Genomic DNA, 15,885 nt, shown 5'->3' with positions numbered 1-15,885 from the left:
GAGCCCGCCTTTCCACTTCTACCCCGGGAGGGGCTCCCGCACCTGTCGCCGTCCCCTCTGCTGCCCCCCACGGCCGCCTGGGAGAACAGCTGCCTCCCCTTCCACACTGGAGTCTGGCGGCGGCGCCGTCCGAGCGGCTGCAGTTCCCGCCGCTCTTCTGGGGACCCAGATAGGCTCACACCGTCCCCGGTGCCTTCCAAATCCAGGCTCGCGCAGGAAAGGGGGTGGGACGCGGAGAGGATACTAGAGACTGCGTTCATGAGTGGCGTGGACCCCTGGAACCTCCTGCATCAGCTGCCCGGACCTGGCCAGAGGCCGTCGGGCTCGCTGAGGGTTGCTGCCGAAAGCCCTGCTAGCCCCGGGACAGATCGGACCCGCGCCGCCTGGTGCCCAACACGTGGCGGCAGTGGAGTCTCACACGGCCTTGCTTTTCAGATCCCTTACATTGGTATTCGGGATCTCGCCCAGAGAGCCTAATTATTTTCCCCAGAACTTCAAGCCTGAAGACTTCGAGAACAGTTGATAAAGAAAAAATCTACCCCTCAGGCTACCGGCTAACATTCCTTAAACATGCTTCCTATTGGTATGCAACCTAGCGGGCTGTTCTCTGTTGGGGAATCTGTGCTTTGAGGAGCTTGGCTTTCTCCAGACCACATGTATAGCAGTCATAATAATAATAATAGCAACAACAAAACCATTAATATATATAGGTATTTCCATATATCATTTCATTTACAAAGTATGTCCTCAAACTTAGTGCCATAGAGAATGTATCACTTAACAGAAAACTATATGATCTGACTCGGGCTTGGTGGTTCATGCCTGTAATCCTAGCAATTTGGGAGGCCGAGGTGGGCGATCACGAGGTCATAAGATCGAGACCATCCTGGCCAACATGGTGATACCCCGTCTCTACTAAAATGCAAAAACTTAGCTGGGCTTGGTGGTGCGCGCCTATAATCCCAGCTACTCAGAGGGCTGAGGCAGGGGAATCGCTTGAACCCGGGGGTCGGATATTGCAGTGAGCCAAGATTGTGCTACTGCCCTCCAGCCTGGCGACAGAGCGGGACTCTGTCTCAATAAATAAATAAATAAGGCCGGGCACCGTGGCTCACGCCTGTAATCCCAGCACTTTGAAAGGCCAAGGTGGGCGGATCACCTGATGTCGCGAGTTCAAGACCAGCTTGACCAACACGGAGAAACCCCGTCTCTACTAAAAATACAAAATTAGCCCGGTGTAGTGGCGCATGCCTGTAATCCCAGCTACTCGGGAGGCTGAGGTAGGAGGATTGCTTGAACCCGGGAGGTGGAGGTTTCCATGAGCCAAGATCGCGTAATTGAACTCCAGCTTGGGCAAAAAGAGCGAAACTCCGTCTCAAAAAAAAAAAAAAAGAAGAAGAAGAAAGACAAAGAAAGAAAGAAATTGCAATATAACTCTCCATTTTACAGAACTGGAAATGTGTGACTTCTCCAAGGTCATTCACCTGTTGACACTGGTTGAGGTGATTGGGAGGTGACGCTCAGACTTTTACCTAGGATTTCTTATTTTTTTCTTTTCTCTCTTTCTTTATTTCCTTTTTCTTTTTTTTTAGACAGAGTTTCAATCCTGTTGCCCAGGCTGGAGTGCAATGGAGTGATCTGGGCTCACCGCAACCTCCGCCTCCTGGGTTCAAGCGATTCATCTGCCTCAGCCTCCCGAGTAGCTGGGATTACAGGCATGCACCACCACGCCTGGCTAATGTTTTGTATTTTTAGTAGAGACGGGGTTTCTCCATGTTGGTCAGGCTGGTCTTGAACTCCCGACCTCAGGTGATCCGCCTGCCTTGGCCTCCCAAAGTGTTGAGATTACAGGCGTGAGCCACCGTGCTGACCTAACCCTCGTATTTTTGGTAGAGATGGAGTTTCACCATCTTGTCCAGGCTTGTTGCTTTTTTTTTTTTTTTTTTTTTTTTTTGAGACAGAGTCTCCCTCTGTCACCTAGGCTGGAGTGCAGTGGTGCAATCTCGGCTCACTGCAACCTCTACCTCCCGGGTTCAAGTGATTCTTTTGTATTTTTAGTAGATACAGGGTTTCACCGTGTTAGCCAGGATGGTCTTGATCTCCTGACCTCTTGATCCACCTGCCTCAGCCTCCCAAAGTGCTGGGATTACAGGTGTGAGTCACTGCCTGGCGCTTGTTGTTCTTAACTGCTGTAAGATGTTCTATTTTGTGGATCCCTACACTTTATTTCTTTGTTATGCCAGTGACAAACCCTTAGATCACCTGCAACTTCCTGCTGCCACAAGCAATGCTGCAATAAATATGCTCCTACATGTCTCCATTGAGACTATAATTTCTTGTACATACAGAGTTCTACACTCTCTGGAATGTCTGTACTCTCCCACCACCAATAGTGGGATTTCTACACATCAACTGCCTTGCCAATACTTGACATCATTGAAGTTTCCAATTTTCCAGCCACATGGGAGACTGAGGCATGAGAATCGCTTGAACCCGGAGGTGGAGGTTACAGTGAGCCAAGATCATGCCGCTGCATTTCAGCCTGGGCAGCAGAGAAAGAGTGTCTCAAAATAAACAAATAAATAATAAAATAAAATAGGCTGGGTGTGATGGTTCACACCTGTAATCCCAGCACTTTGGGAGGCTGAGACAGGTGGATCACCTGAGGTCAGGAGTTCAAGACCAGCCTGGCAAACATGGTTAAATCCCATCTCTACTAAAAATGCAAAAAATTAGCTGAGCGTGGTGGTGCATGCGTATAATCCCAACTACTTGGAAGGCTGAGGCAGGAGAATCGCTTGAACCTGGGAGGCAGAAGTTGCAGTGAGCTGAGATCGTGCCATTGCACTCCAGCTTGGGCAACAGTGTGAGACTCCATCTTAAACAAAAAAAAAAAAGGTATCTCGTGGCAAGTTTAATTACTAATGTGTTTGAGCATCTGCTCACATTTTTTCTCACTTTTAGTTTTTCTCTTTTAAGCATTACCTATTTATTTTCCTTGGCCCACGTTTGTATAGAGTTTCCCATATTTTTTATGTTGATTTGCAATAGTTTATTATGTATGTCAGATATTAGTCCTTCTTTGATATTAGACATTGTAAATATCTCCAATCTTTTATCATTAACTCAGTCAATAATATTGTTTATTGCATAGAAATTATTATTATTATTTTTTAAATGACAGGATTTTACCATGTTGGTCAGGCTGGTCTAGAACTCCTGACCTCGTGATCCACCCGCCTCGGCCTCCCAAAGTGCTGGGATTACAGGCATGAGCCGCCACGCCTGGCAGAAATTCTTTTTTAGCCTGGGCAACATGGTGAAACCCCGTCTCCACCAAAAATACAAAAAATTAGCCTGAAGTGGTGGTGTGTGCCTGTGGTCCCCATTACTCAGGAGGCTGAGGCTGGGAGGACAGCTTGAGCTGGGGAGGCAGAGGCTTCAGTGAACCTGACACTGCACTCCACCCTGGGTGACAGAGTGAGACTTTGTTTACAAAAAAAGAAAGAAAGAAAAGAAAAACACTACTGAAATTGGAAATATCTACATAGCTCTCTTAGAAACTGATAGATCATACATAAACAGAATGTGTGTGGAAAAAAATGAAAAGAAAAAAAAGAAAATGGCGGGCCCAGTGGCTCATGTCTGTAGGCTCCCAAAACTTTGGGAGGACGAGGCAGGTGGATTACGAGGTCAGGAATTCGAGACCAGCCTGGTCAATATGGTGAAATCCTGTCTCTACTAAAAAATACAAAAATTAGCTGGGCGTAGTGGTGCAGTCCTGTAGTCACAGCTCCTCAGGAGGCTGAGGCAGGAGAATCACTTGAATCCAGGAGGCGGATGTTGCAGTGAGCTGATGTCGTGCCACTGGACTTCAGCCTGGGTGACAGAGTAAGACTCCATCTCAAAAAAAAAAAAAAAGAAAAAAGAAAAAAACTGTAAAAATATACTACTTTTTTTTTTTTTTTAAGGCAGGATCTCATTCTGTTGCCCAGACTAGAGTGCAGTGGTGGCACAATCATGGCTCATTGCAGCCTTGACTTCAATCACTTGACTCAAGTGATCTTCCCACCTCAGCCTCCTGAGTAGCTGGGACCACAAGTGGGCACCACCGCGCCCAGCTAATTTTTCTTTGTGTGTGTGTGTGTGTGTGTGTGTGTGTGTTTGTTTTTTTCCATCTCCCTGGTTCAAGCAATTTTCCTGCCTCAGTCTCCAAAGTAGCTGGAATTATAGGTGCCCACCACCACACCCAGCTAATTTTTTTTTTTTTTGAGATGTAGTCTTGCTCTGTCACCCAGGCTGGAGTGCAGTGGGGCAATCTCAGCACACTGCAACCTGCAACATCTGCCTCCCAGGTTCAAGTGATTCTCCTGTCTCAGACTCCCGAGTAGCTGGGATTATAGGTGCACACTGCCATGCCCGGCTAATTTTTTGTATTTTAGTAGAGATGGGGTTTCACCGTGTTGCCCAGGCTGGTCTCGAACTCCTGAGTTCAGGCAATCCATCTGCCTTAGCTTCCCAAAGTACTAGGATTACAGGTGTGAGCCAGCAAGCCTGGCCATTTTTTTGTATTTTTAATAGAAATGGGGTTTCACCATGTTGGCTAAACTGGTCTTGAACTCCTGAAGTCAGGTGATCTGCCCATCTCAGCCTCCCAAATTGCTGGGATTACAGGTGCGAGCCACTGTGCCCGGCTAAGGTCATCAGTTTGAGACCAGCCTGGCCAACATGGTGAAACCCTGTTTGTACTAAAAATACAAAAATTAGCCAGGCATGGTGGTGCATGCCTGTAATTCTAGCTACTCAGGCTGAGGCAGGAGAATCATCTGAACACAGGTAGTGGAGGTTGCTGTGAGCTGAGATTATGCCACTGCACTTCAGCCTGGGTGACAGAGCTAGACTTTGTCTCAAAAAACAAACAGGCCAGGCACAGTGGCTCACGCCTGTAATCCCAGCACTTTGGGAGGCCGAGGTGGGCAGATCGTTTGAGGTCAGGAGTTTGCAACTAGCCTGACTAACATGGTGAAACCCGGTCTCTACCAAAAATACAAAAACATTAGCTGGGTGAGGTGGTACATGCCTGTAATCCCAGCTACTCAGGAGGCTGAGGCAGGAGAATCACTTGAACCCAGGAGGCAGAGGTTGCAGTGAGAGGAGATCGCACCACTGCACCCCACCCTGGGAGACAGTTCAAGAGATCATCTCAAAAAAAAAAAAAAAATCTCGTCTTTTGGGTTGTTTTTGTCTGGTAAAGCTTGCCCCTTGATCACAGAGTTTCCACAGAAGCCAATTCTAAGGTGGAAACTAGAGTGTGGGAAGCTTATGAGTGAGTGCACTTGGTATCAATACTCCTAGGAAAGAAAGCGGGAAGCAGGACTGGACAGAAGAAGTTTGGCTGCAGAGTAGGCACCGGACCAGCAGCCAGGCATGGTGGTGCGGACCTGTGGTCCCAGCTACTCCAGAGGCTAAGTGGGAGGACAGCTTGATCCCAGAAGGTTGAAGCTGCAGTGAGCTGTGATCGTGCCATGCGCTCCAGCCTGGGCGACAAAGTGAGACCCTGTATCATCAAAAACAAACAAACAAACAAAAAAAACAACTAAGTGCGGTGGCTCAGACCTATAATCCCAGCAGTTTGGGAGACCAAGCAGGTGAATCACTTGAGGGCAGGAGTTTGAGACCAGCCTGGCCAACATGGTGAAACCTTGTCTCTACTAAAAATACAAAAATTAGCCAGGTGTGGTGGCACACACCTGTGATCCCAGCTACTCAGGAGGCTGAGGCAGAAGAATCACTTGAACCCAGGAGGCAGAAGTTGCAGTAAGCCAAGATTGCACCACTGCACTCCAGCCTGGGAAACAGAGCGAGACTTCGTCTCCGCCCCTAACCCCCCAAAAAAAGACTTCAGCTAATCCTGAAAAGAACTCGGAACTAAAGTGTATTAATATCCCACCATCTGGAGGGCAAGTGTCTTTTTGTTTGTTTGTTTGTTTTTATAGAGATGGGGTGTCACCATGTTGGCCAGGCTGGTCTCAAACTCCTGACCTGAAGTGATCCACCCATCTCGGCCTCCCAAAGTGCTGGGATTACAGACGTGAGCCACCGCGCCCAGCCTGAGGGTAAGTGTCTTACCAAGGCATCTGACATACTTGTCATTTCCTGCTCAACCATTCCACTTTGCATGATGTTATCAATGTAGCAGATCAATATAGTGAGAGACCTTTAACTGTTCATGTTTTTTTTTTTTTTGAGACTGAATCTCACTCTGTCACCCAGGCTGGAGTGCAACGGCATGGTCTTGGCTCACTGCAACCTCCGCCTCCCACGGTCAAATGAGTCTCCTGCCTCGGCCTCCCAAGTTGCTGAGACTACAGTCGAGTGCCACCACACCCAGCTTATTCTTCTATTTTTAGTAGAGACAGGGTTTCACTATGTTGGCCAGACTGGTCTCAAACTCCTGACCTCATGATCTGCCTGCCTCAGCCTCTCAAAGTGCTGGGATTACAGGCATGAGCCACAGTGCTCAGCTGTTTGTTTCTTTTTAGAGACAGAGTCTTACTCTTGCTCAGGCTGGAGTGCAGTGTGGCACAATCTTGGGTCACTGCAACCTCTACCTCGTGAGTTCAAGCAATTCTCCTGCCTCAGCCTCCTGAGTAACTGGGACTACAGGGGTGCACCACCACGCCCAGCTAATTTTTGTATTTTAGAAGAGATGGGGTTTCACCATGTTGGGCAGGATGGTCTCAATCTCTTGACCTTGTGATCTGCTCGCCTTGGCTTCCCAAGGTGCTGGGATTACAGGCGTGAGCCACCACGCCCAGCCTCAGATTGTTTTATGACAGAGGGCAAGAGAGTTAACATAGGCTTGAAGCACCACCAAGCCCAGCTAATTTTTGTATTTTTAGTAGAGACTGTGTTTTGCCATATTTGCCGGGCTGGTCTCAAACTCCTGACCTCAGGTGATCCGCCCGCCTCAGCCTCCCAAAGTGTGGGATCACAGGCACAAGCCACTGCACCCAGCCCAAAACATTTGTATCATCCCAAAATAAAACCCTATATCTGTTAGACAGTTACTCTCTATCTCCCCCTATTTCTAGCCTCTGGCAAACACCAGTCTTCCTATTTCTACGGATTTACTTATTCTGGATTTATATAAATGGAATGATACAACGTGTAATCTTTTGTGCCTGGCTTCTTTCAACTTAACATAATGTTTTCAAGGTTTATGTATGTTGTAGCATGAGTTAGTACTTCATTCCTTTTTATGACTGAATAACATTCCATTGGGTGCAATACCACAAATTGTGCTTTTTTTTTTTTTTTAAGATGAGATATGGGTCTTGCTCTGTCATCCAGCCTGGAATGCAGTAGTGCAATCATAGCTCACTGCAGCCTTGAATTCCTGGGCTCAAGTGATCCTCCTGCCTCAGCCTCTCAAGTATCTGGCACTACAGGCACATACCAGCATGCCCAGCTAATTTTTTTTTTTTTTTTTTTTTAGAGACGCGGTCCTGCTTTGGTGCCTAGGCTGGTCTTGAACTCCCAGCTTCAAGCAATCCCACCACCTTGGCCTCACAAGTTGCTGGGATTATAGTCATGAGCACCTGGCCTATGCAAATTGTTTATCCATTCATCCATAGAGGGACATTTGGGTTGTTTCCACCTTTTGGCTATGGTGAATGGTGCTACAGTGAAAAATATTTATATTTGTTTGAAAAGCTGTTTCCTTTCTTTTTTTTTTTTGAGATAGGGTCTTTTTTGGCCAGGTTGGAGTCCAGTGGCCTGATCATAGTTCACTATAACCTCAAACTCCTATGCCCAAGTTATCATCCCACCTCAGCCTCCTGAGTAGCTGGGACTATGACACCCATCACCATGCCCGGCCAATTTTTAAAAAATTTTTATTTATTTATTTTTTTGTGTGTGGGGAATGGTATCTCACTTTGTTGCCCAGGCTGGTCTCAAACTTGGCTCAAGTGAGTCTCCTACCTCAGCCTCCCAAAGTGCTGGGATTACAGGTGTGAGCCACTGCTCCTGGCCATTAAAAAAAAAAAAAATCCACTGCACTCCAAGAGCCACTGCACTCCAGCCTGGCGACAGAGTGAGACTCTGTCTCAAAAAAAAAAAAATCTACTTGTAATTGTTAATTGGTGTATATATACGGGCTAACTTGAGTCTATGCTCACTGGTTGCGATCCTCAATCTTGGCTCAAATAAACTCCACTTAGATTAATTTTGTCTCAGCTTCTTCCTTTTAGGTCAACATATCTGGCATAGTTGGCAGGATTCAGAGTGACTACTCCCACTCTCCCCCTTCCAACCCAGTGTTTCTCTCTGAAAACAGCACTTAGTACCAGCAGGAACATTCTGTCTTCAAATGTTCCATCAGGTGTTTCAGGTAAGCTCTCCCCAAACTGTACCTCTCAGTCTTTAGTTGAAAGTCTAGACTTCAGGCTGGGCATGGTGGTTCAGCCTGTAATCCCAGCACTTTGGGAGGCTGAGGCAGGTGGTGGATCACTGGAGTCTAGGAGTTCAAGACAAGCCTGGGCACCATGGCGAAACGTGGTCTCTACAAAAAATACAAAATTAGCCAGGCATGGTGGCATGTACCTGTAATCCCCCTACTTGGGAGGCTGATGTGGGAGGATTGCTTGGGCCTGGGAGGCAGAGGTTGCAGCAATCCTCCTCTCCCAAGCCTCCCAAGAAGCTAGGACAAGCTGTTCCACTTGAGGCCCACAGGCTGCATGTGGCCCAGGACAGCTTTGAATGCAGCCCAACACAAATTCATAAACTTTCTTAGCATTTTGTTTTTGAGATGGAGTCTCACTTTGTTGCCCAGGCTGGAGTGCAGTGACATGATCTCAGCTCACTGCAACCTCCTCCTCCCAGGTTCAGGCGATTCACCTGCCTCAGCCTCCTGAGTAGCTGGGATTACAGACATATGCCACCACACCCAATTTTTGTGTTTTTAGTAAAGATGGGGTTTTGCCATGTTGGCCAGGCTGGTTTCAAACTCCTGACCTCAGGTGATCTGCCCACCTTAGCCTCTCAAAGTGCTGGGATTACAGGCGTGAGCCACCATGCCCAGCCATGGGCCGTTTTTTTCAAACCTTCACTTTTTTGAGACACAGTCTCACTCTGTTACCCAGGCTGGAGTGCAGTGGTGCGATCTCAGCTCATTGCAACCTCTGCCTCCTGGGTTCAAATGATTCTCCTGCCTCAGCCTCCTGAGTAGCTAGGATTACAGGTGCATGCCACCATACCTGGTTAATTTTTTTTTTTTTTGAGTCAAAGTCTTGCTCTGTCACCCAAACTGTAATGCAATGGCTCGATCTCAGCTCATTGCAACCTCCTACTCCTGGGGTCAAGCAATTCTGCTGCCTCAGCCTCCCAAGTAGCTGGGACTACAGGCACCCAACACCACACCTGGCTAATTTTTGTATTTTCAGAGACAGGGTTTCACCATTTTGATCAGACTGGTCTTGAACTACTGACTTTGTGATCCACCAGCCTTAGCCTCCCTACATGCTGGGATTACAGGTTTGAACCACTGACCCGGCCTCAAACCCTCTCTTTAAGAATAAGGGCGGGCCAGGCCCGGTGGCTCACGCCTGTAATCCCAGCACTTTGGGAGGCCGAGGAGGGTGGATCACAAGGTCAAGAGATCGAGACCATCCTGGTCAACATAGTGAAACCCCGTCTCTACTAAAAATACAAAAAATTAGCTGGGCATGGTGGCGCGTGCCTGTAATCCCAGCTACTCAGGAGGCTGAGGCAGGAGAATTGCCTGAACCCAGGAGGCGGAGGTTGCAGTGAGCTGAGATTGCGCCATTGCACTCCAGCCTGGGTAACAAGAGCGAAACTCCATCTTAAAAAAAAAAAAAAAAAAGAATAAGGGCTTGGTCTCTGTCTGGGCTATACTGGAAGAAGAAGAATTGTCTTGGGCCACAGGTAAAATAAACTAACAGTAACAACAGCCGATAAACTAAAAAAAAAAAAGCACACAAAAAATCTACAAATCCAGCTACTCAGGAGCTGAGGGCCTTCTGTCTTCCTGTGGAGTTTAAAGAGTCAGAGTCATGGGCAGATTCCTCTCAGGTCTAAAACTCTACTCCTTTTTGTATTGCATTACCTGATGTCTTGGCTTTTGGCGGTACCAAAGATTACTCTGTACTGTGAAAGAGAATTTGACCTTGGTGCGTGTGTGTGTTGACTATTGAGAACTGCAGTTTTGGAGGTGGCTGAGGGCAGTTGTTTACAGTAAGTAGTTATTACTACAGGCGCTGCTTGTTTCTTGAGTGTTTAGAAATGTGTGGTTTAAACTCTCAGAAAAATGTCTTTGTAGTGAAATGCACAGTGAGAGTATTGTACCTGTTTCCCTTTTTTTTTTTTTTAGTTAAATAATCATTTTATTGCAACCAGGCAGAGGCTGTAGATGATTCATATTTCCAGTTGGGAGGGAGGACTCACTTAGTCTTATAATATCGAGCCAAACTGTAAATCCAGCTCTCTATCAGAATCAGATGGAATTTAGCATTCTTATCCTTCCTGTTCCTCTCAAGATGCTTTTGAACAGCAACTGCTTTCTTAGTTAAATGGTAGAGATCTTGAGGGAGATCAGGAGCAAGTCTCTTAGACTTAAGAATTCTTAAGATTTTATTGCCCGTCACAAAACCTACTTGTGCAACACCATGCGAATCCCTCAGGATCACACTGCCTGGTGAAGGAGTCAGGCCCTTCTTGGCCAGTTTGTAAATCTGCTCCTTCACATCATCAGATGTCAACTTCAGCCATGTGGGGACGCTGCGGCAGCGATAGAGCAAAGCCGACTGGGACAGGCCCTTCCCAGGAGCATGCAGGTGACACATGATGGTGGCGGTCAGGCAGCAAAAGAACCTGTTTCCCTCTTTCTGGGGACCTGGGATTCAAGGTAAAAGTGGAATCCTTGATCTTTTTTTTTTTTTTTTTTTTTGTTCCCCTTCCCATCTCCTTGTCCTTTAAAGGTCTAAATACTCTGCCTTCCAACGCCACCTTCCTTTCACATGTTTAAATGATTAAGCCCTACAAACCGCAAAGGCTTTGTTGGCCTTGTTCCTTAATGGGCTCTGCCCTGAGCTCAGTGGTCCAGGTGGAAAATACAGACTAAACTAAAAGCTGTCTAATTAAATTGGGGCCAGGAGTGGTGGCTTACGCCTGTAATCCCAGCACTTTGGGAGGCTAAGACGGGCGAATCACTTGAGGTCAGGAGTTTTGAGACCAGTCTGGCCAACATGGCGAAACCCCATCTTTACTAAAATACAAAAATTAGCTGGGCGTGGTGGCACACACCTGTAGTCCCAGCTATTTGGGAGGCTGAGGCATGAGAATCGCTTGAACCCGGGAGAGAGAGGTTGCAGTGAGCTGACATTTCGCCACTATACTCCATCCTGGGTAATAGAGGGAGACTCAGTCTCAAAAAGGAAAAACAAAAGCAAATAAATGAAATCGGTATCCTTATAAATCTTACGGTTAGCTGGCATGGTGTCTCACACCTGAAGCCTCAGCACTTTGGGAGGCTGAGGCAGGAGGATTGCTTAAAGCCAGAAGTTTGAGACCAACCTGGGCAACACAGTGAGATTCCATCTCTACAAAAAAATTTAAAAATTAGCTAAGCTTGGTAGTGCACACATGTGGTTCCACACACTCAGAAGGCTGAAGGAGGAGGATCACTAGGACTTGGGAGGTCGAGGCTGAAGTGGGCCATGATTATGCCACTGCATTCCAGCCTGGGTGACAGAGTGAGACCCCGCTAGGAAAAAAAAAAGAAGAAAAGAATAAAAGGATAACAGGATAATGCAAAATGATGATAGGAATTTATTGTAGGATTTTTTTTTTTTTGAGATGGAGTCTCACTCTGTCACCCAGGCTGGAGTGCAGTGGCGTGATCTCGGCTGACTGCAACCTCTGCCTCCTGGGTTCAAGCAATTCTCCTGAGCAGCTGGGATTACGTGTGCCCGCCACCACACCCGGCTAATGTTTGTATTTTTAGTAGAGATGGGGTTTCACCATCTTGGCCGGGCTGATCTTAAACTCCTGACCTTGTGATCCACCCGCCTCAGTTTCCCAAAGTGCTGGGATTACAGGCGTGAGCCACTGCGCCCAGCCAGGATTTTTTTTTTTGAGATGGAGTCTCTTTCTGTCACCAGGCTGGAGTGTTGTGGCTCAATCTCGGCTCACTGCAATCTTCAACTCCCTGGTTCAAGCGATTCTCCTGCCTCAGTCTCCCAAAGTACTGGGATTACAGGCATATGCCACCACATCAGTCTAATTTTTGTATTTTTAGTAGAGAACTCAAGGAATTTACCCTGGCTTCCCAAAGTGCTGGGGTTACAGGCGTGAGGTTGGCCCCTGTCATCCATTTTTAATCTTCCTATGACATACCTAAACTCCTTCTTGGAAAAGCTTAAATTCTCTCTGTGTGTTTTGAGATGTAAATTGCTACCCTGCTTTCTCTAAAACTCAGTAAGGGCTTGGACCATGTGGGACAGAGAATATTTTACTTGTTTCTTTTACAAAGGCATAATTTGGGACTGGGCGTAGTGGCTCACACCTGTTATCCCAGCACTTTGGGAAGATGAGGCAGTCCGATCACAAGATCAAGAGATTGAGACCATCTTGGCCAACATGGTGAAAACCTGTCTCTCCCTCTTGAACCCGGTTCAAGGAGAATCGCTTGAACCTGGGAGGCAGAGGTTGCAGTGAGCCGAGATGGCGCCACTGTACTCCAGCCTGGTGACAGAGGGAGACTTGGTCTCAAAAAAAAAAAAAAAAAAAAAGGCATAGTTTGAATCTATTGGAAGACCAGCTCCCAATACATCAACGTGGATTCAAGACCTCTCAAAGTGATCGAGTGGTTGGTGAAAAAGAAAGGGAGACAAGGACAAAGTTTTCCTTAAAGCTGGGCCGGGGAGACACCACATAATGCTGCTCCGTGGATGTCTAAAATTCCCCTGAAAACCACAGTTTTTTATTAGACTCTTTCAATAGGGGAGGGGGAGTGAGGCTACATAACAGTGTGGAAATGATCATACAAAAAGAATATATCGCAAAAACTGGTGCACAAAAATCACAACACGGTATCATAAAAGCAGAACAACGTAAAGATAACTTTCTGTGTGTCAGCATAGAAACCATACACCTTAGCAAGAATAGAGGTTAAACATAAACTTATAATTATCAGCAAGAATATATTGGGCTCACAGCTGCAGGGGGAACAGGATCTGACACAGGACAACCAGCCTGACCACAAAACTGCAAGAGGAGGGGGCTCCATGCAGGCCTGGAGGAGCAGCGGGAGAAAAAAGACTTTTACGTCCTTATCTCAACCACAGAGGTTTTTCCTCACGACAGATACCCCTCATGCATCCGTTTATAGGCTCTCCATAAGGGTCGCATTCCCTTTCCAGGGCCATAATCAATATGCCTTTCTTGGGAAAGGAATCTGGGTAATGAGCCTCTCCATTACACGTCCGTTTATGAGCTCTCTGCAATGAGAAGCTTATTACATGTTGTCATCTCTCTCCGGCAGTCAGGCTGTGTGGTTTGTTCCTTTCACAGAGTTCCTGTTTTTACAAGAAAGGCTCAGCAGAGCCAAAGTTACAAGTTACAGCTTCAGCAGAGCCAAAGTTAGAAGTTACAGCTTCAGCAGAGCCAAAGTTACCAGCTACATTTTAACTTTTCACATTCTTCTTCATTTTCTCAAATATAATTGATAGAGTAAGTAACAAGCATCACAAAGCAAATAACTCATTTCAGGGAAACCAAATTCTAAGAGAATTTACAGGTTAAAAATCAACAACAATTTCTTCTTGTTATTTCAGATAGCTCGGGTTTTGCCAATTCCTCCAGAAGCCTGGGGTTGCTCAGTCACCACCCAGGGGTCCACAGTGTTCCCAGCATGAATCCAGCTATCCTATTTTTTATTTTTTTTTCCTTCATGTATTTATTCTAGTCACAATAAATTGTGATATAAATCCATAACATGGCCAGGTGCGGTGGCTCACACCTGTAATCCCAGTACTTTTGGAGGCCGAGGCGGGCAGATCACTTGAGGTCAGGAGTTCCAGAGCAGCCTAGCCAACATGGTGAAACCCCTGTCTCAGCTGGGCACAGTGGCTCACACCTGTAATCCAAGCACTTTGGAGGCCAAGGCGGTCGGATCACCTGAGGTCGGGAGTTCAAGACCAGCCTGACCAACACGGTGAAACCCCGTCTTTAAAAAAAAAAAAAGAAAGAAAGAAACCCCTGTCTCTACTAAAAATACAAAAACTAGCCAGGTGTGGTGGCACACACCTGTGATCCCAGCAGCTACTTGGGAAGCTGAGGCAGGAGAATCACGTGAACCCAGGAGGCAGAGGTTGCAGTGAGCTGAGATCATGCCACCATACTACAGCCTGAGGGACAGAGTGAGACTCTGTCTCAAAAAAAAAAAAAAAAAAAAAAAAAACAGGCCAGCCATGGTAGATCACACCTGTAATCCCAGCACTTCGAGAGGTTGAGGCTGGCAGATCACAAGGTCAAGAGATCGAGACCATCCTGACCCACATGGTGAAACCCCATCTCTACTAAAAGTATAAAAATTAGCTGGGCATGATGGTGCACGCCTGTAATCCCAGCTACTTGGATTCTCCTACTGAGGTAGGAGAATCGCTTGAACCCGGGAGGTGGAGTGAGCCGAGATCGCGCCACTGCACTCCAGCCTGGCAACAGAGCAAGACTCTGTCTCAAAAAAAAAATTAAATTAAATTAAAAAGCCATAACAGTTTTTCCCTCTTTTTTTGAGATGGAGTCTCGCCCTATCTTTCAGGCTGGAGTAGAGTGACACCATCAGAGTTCACTGCAGCCTCAATCTCCTAGGTTCAATCTCCCACCTCACTTGAGTAGTTGGGAACAGGTGCCCACTACCGCACTTGGCTAATTTTTGTATTTTTTTTTTTTTTTTTTTTTTGAGACAGAGTCTCACTCCATCACCAGGCGCCAGGCTGGAGTGCAGCGGCGCGACCTCGGCACACTGCAACCTCCGCCTCCCGGGTTCAAGCAATTCTCCTGCCTCAGCTTCCCCAGTAGCTGGGACTACAGGCGCATGCCACCATGCCCAGTTAATTTTTTTGTATTTTTAGTAGAGATGGGGTTTCACCATGTTGGCCAGGATGGTCTCGATCTCTTGACCTCGTGATCTGCCTGCCTCGGCCTCCCAAAGTGCTGGGGCGCCCGGCCTATTTTGTATTTTTTGTAGAGACAGGGTATCTCTATGTTGCCCAGGCTGGTCTTGAACTCCTGGGCTCAAACAGTCTGCCAGCCTTGGCCTCCCAAAATGCTGGGATTACAGGCTGGTACCACCACATCCAGCCTCTTTAAACAATAATTTTAGCTGTTGAATGAGCTCTGACAAATCATCTGCATTTCATAAACTAACCAAAATACTGTCTTCATATATTTCTATTTTTCTTGCAAAAATGTTAAGTAAGCCATCCAAGTAAAAAAAAAAAAAAAAGATTTAACAGAAACAATGAAAAATGAAAATGCGGCCGGTCGCATGGCTCACGCCTATAATGACAGCATTTTGGGAGGCCAAGGCGGGTGGATCACGAGGTCAGCAGTTTAAGACCAGTCTGGCTAATATGGTGAAACCCTGTCTCTACTAAAAATACAAAAATTAAAAAATTAGCTGGGTGTGGTGGTGGGCGCCTGTAATCCCAGCTACTCAGGAGGCTGAGGCAGGAGAATCACTTGAATCCAGGAGGCAGAGGTTGTAGTGAGCCAAGATCAAAAGAAAGAAATAAAAGAAAACAAGAAAAATGAAAATGCAAAGGGTTTATGCCAAAAAGCAAACCAGTTCTCTGCAGCCTG

At 46.7% G+C, this 15,885-nt stretch overlaps 1 protein-coding gene across 1 annotated transcript; it reads right to left on the bottom strand.

Annotated features, from left to right (window-relative positions):
• Positions 1-10,463: 10,463 nt before the first annotated feature.
• Positions 10,464-10,865, bottom strand: LOC110567218 (small ribosomal subunit protein uS15-like). Its single transcript, XM_021666032.2, has one exon. It carries the CDS (start codon positions 10,863-10,865, stop codon positions 10,464-10,466), a length of 402 nt encoding a protein of 133 aa, XP_021521707.2.
• Positions 10,866-15,885: the final 5,020 nt, after the last annotated feature.

This window comes from Aotus nancymaae, unplaced genomic scaffold (assembly GCF_030222135.1).
Source record: "Aotus nancymaae isolate 86718 unplaced genomic scaffold, 86718_ANA_hifiasm-v0.15.2.pri h1tg000016l, whole genome shotgun sequence".
In the NCBI taxonomy this organism is placed as follows: Eukaryota; Metazoa; Chordata; class Mammalia; order Primates; family Aotidae; genus Aotus; species Aotus nancymaae.
Note: the sequence above shows the minus strand (reverse complement) of the source record. Positions and strands in the feature narration are given on the sequence as shown.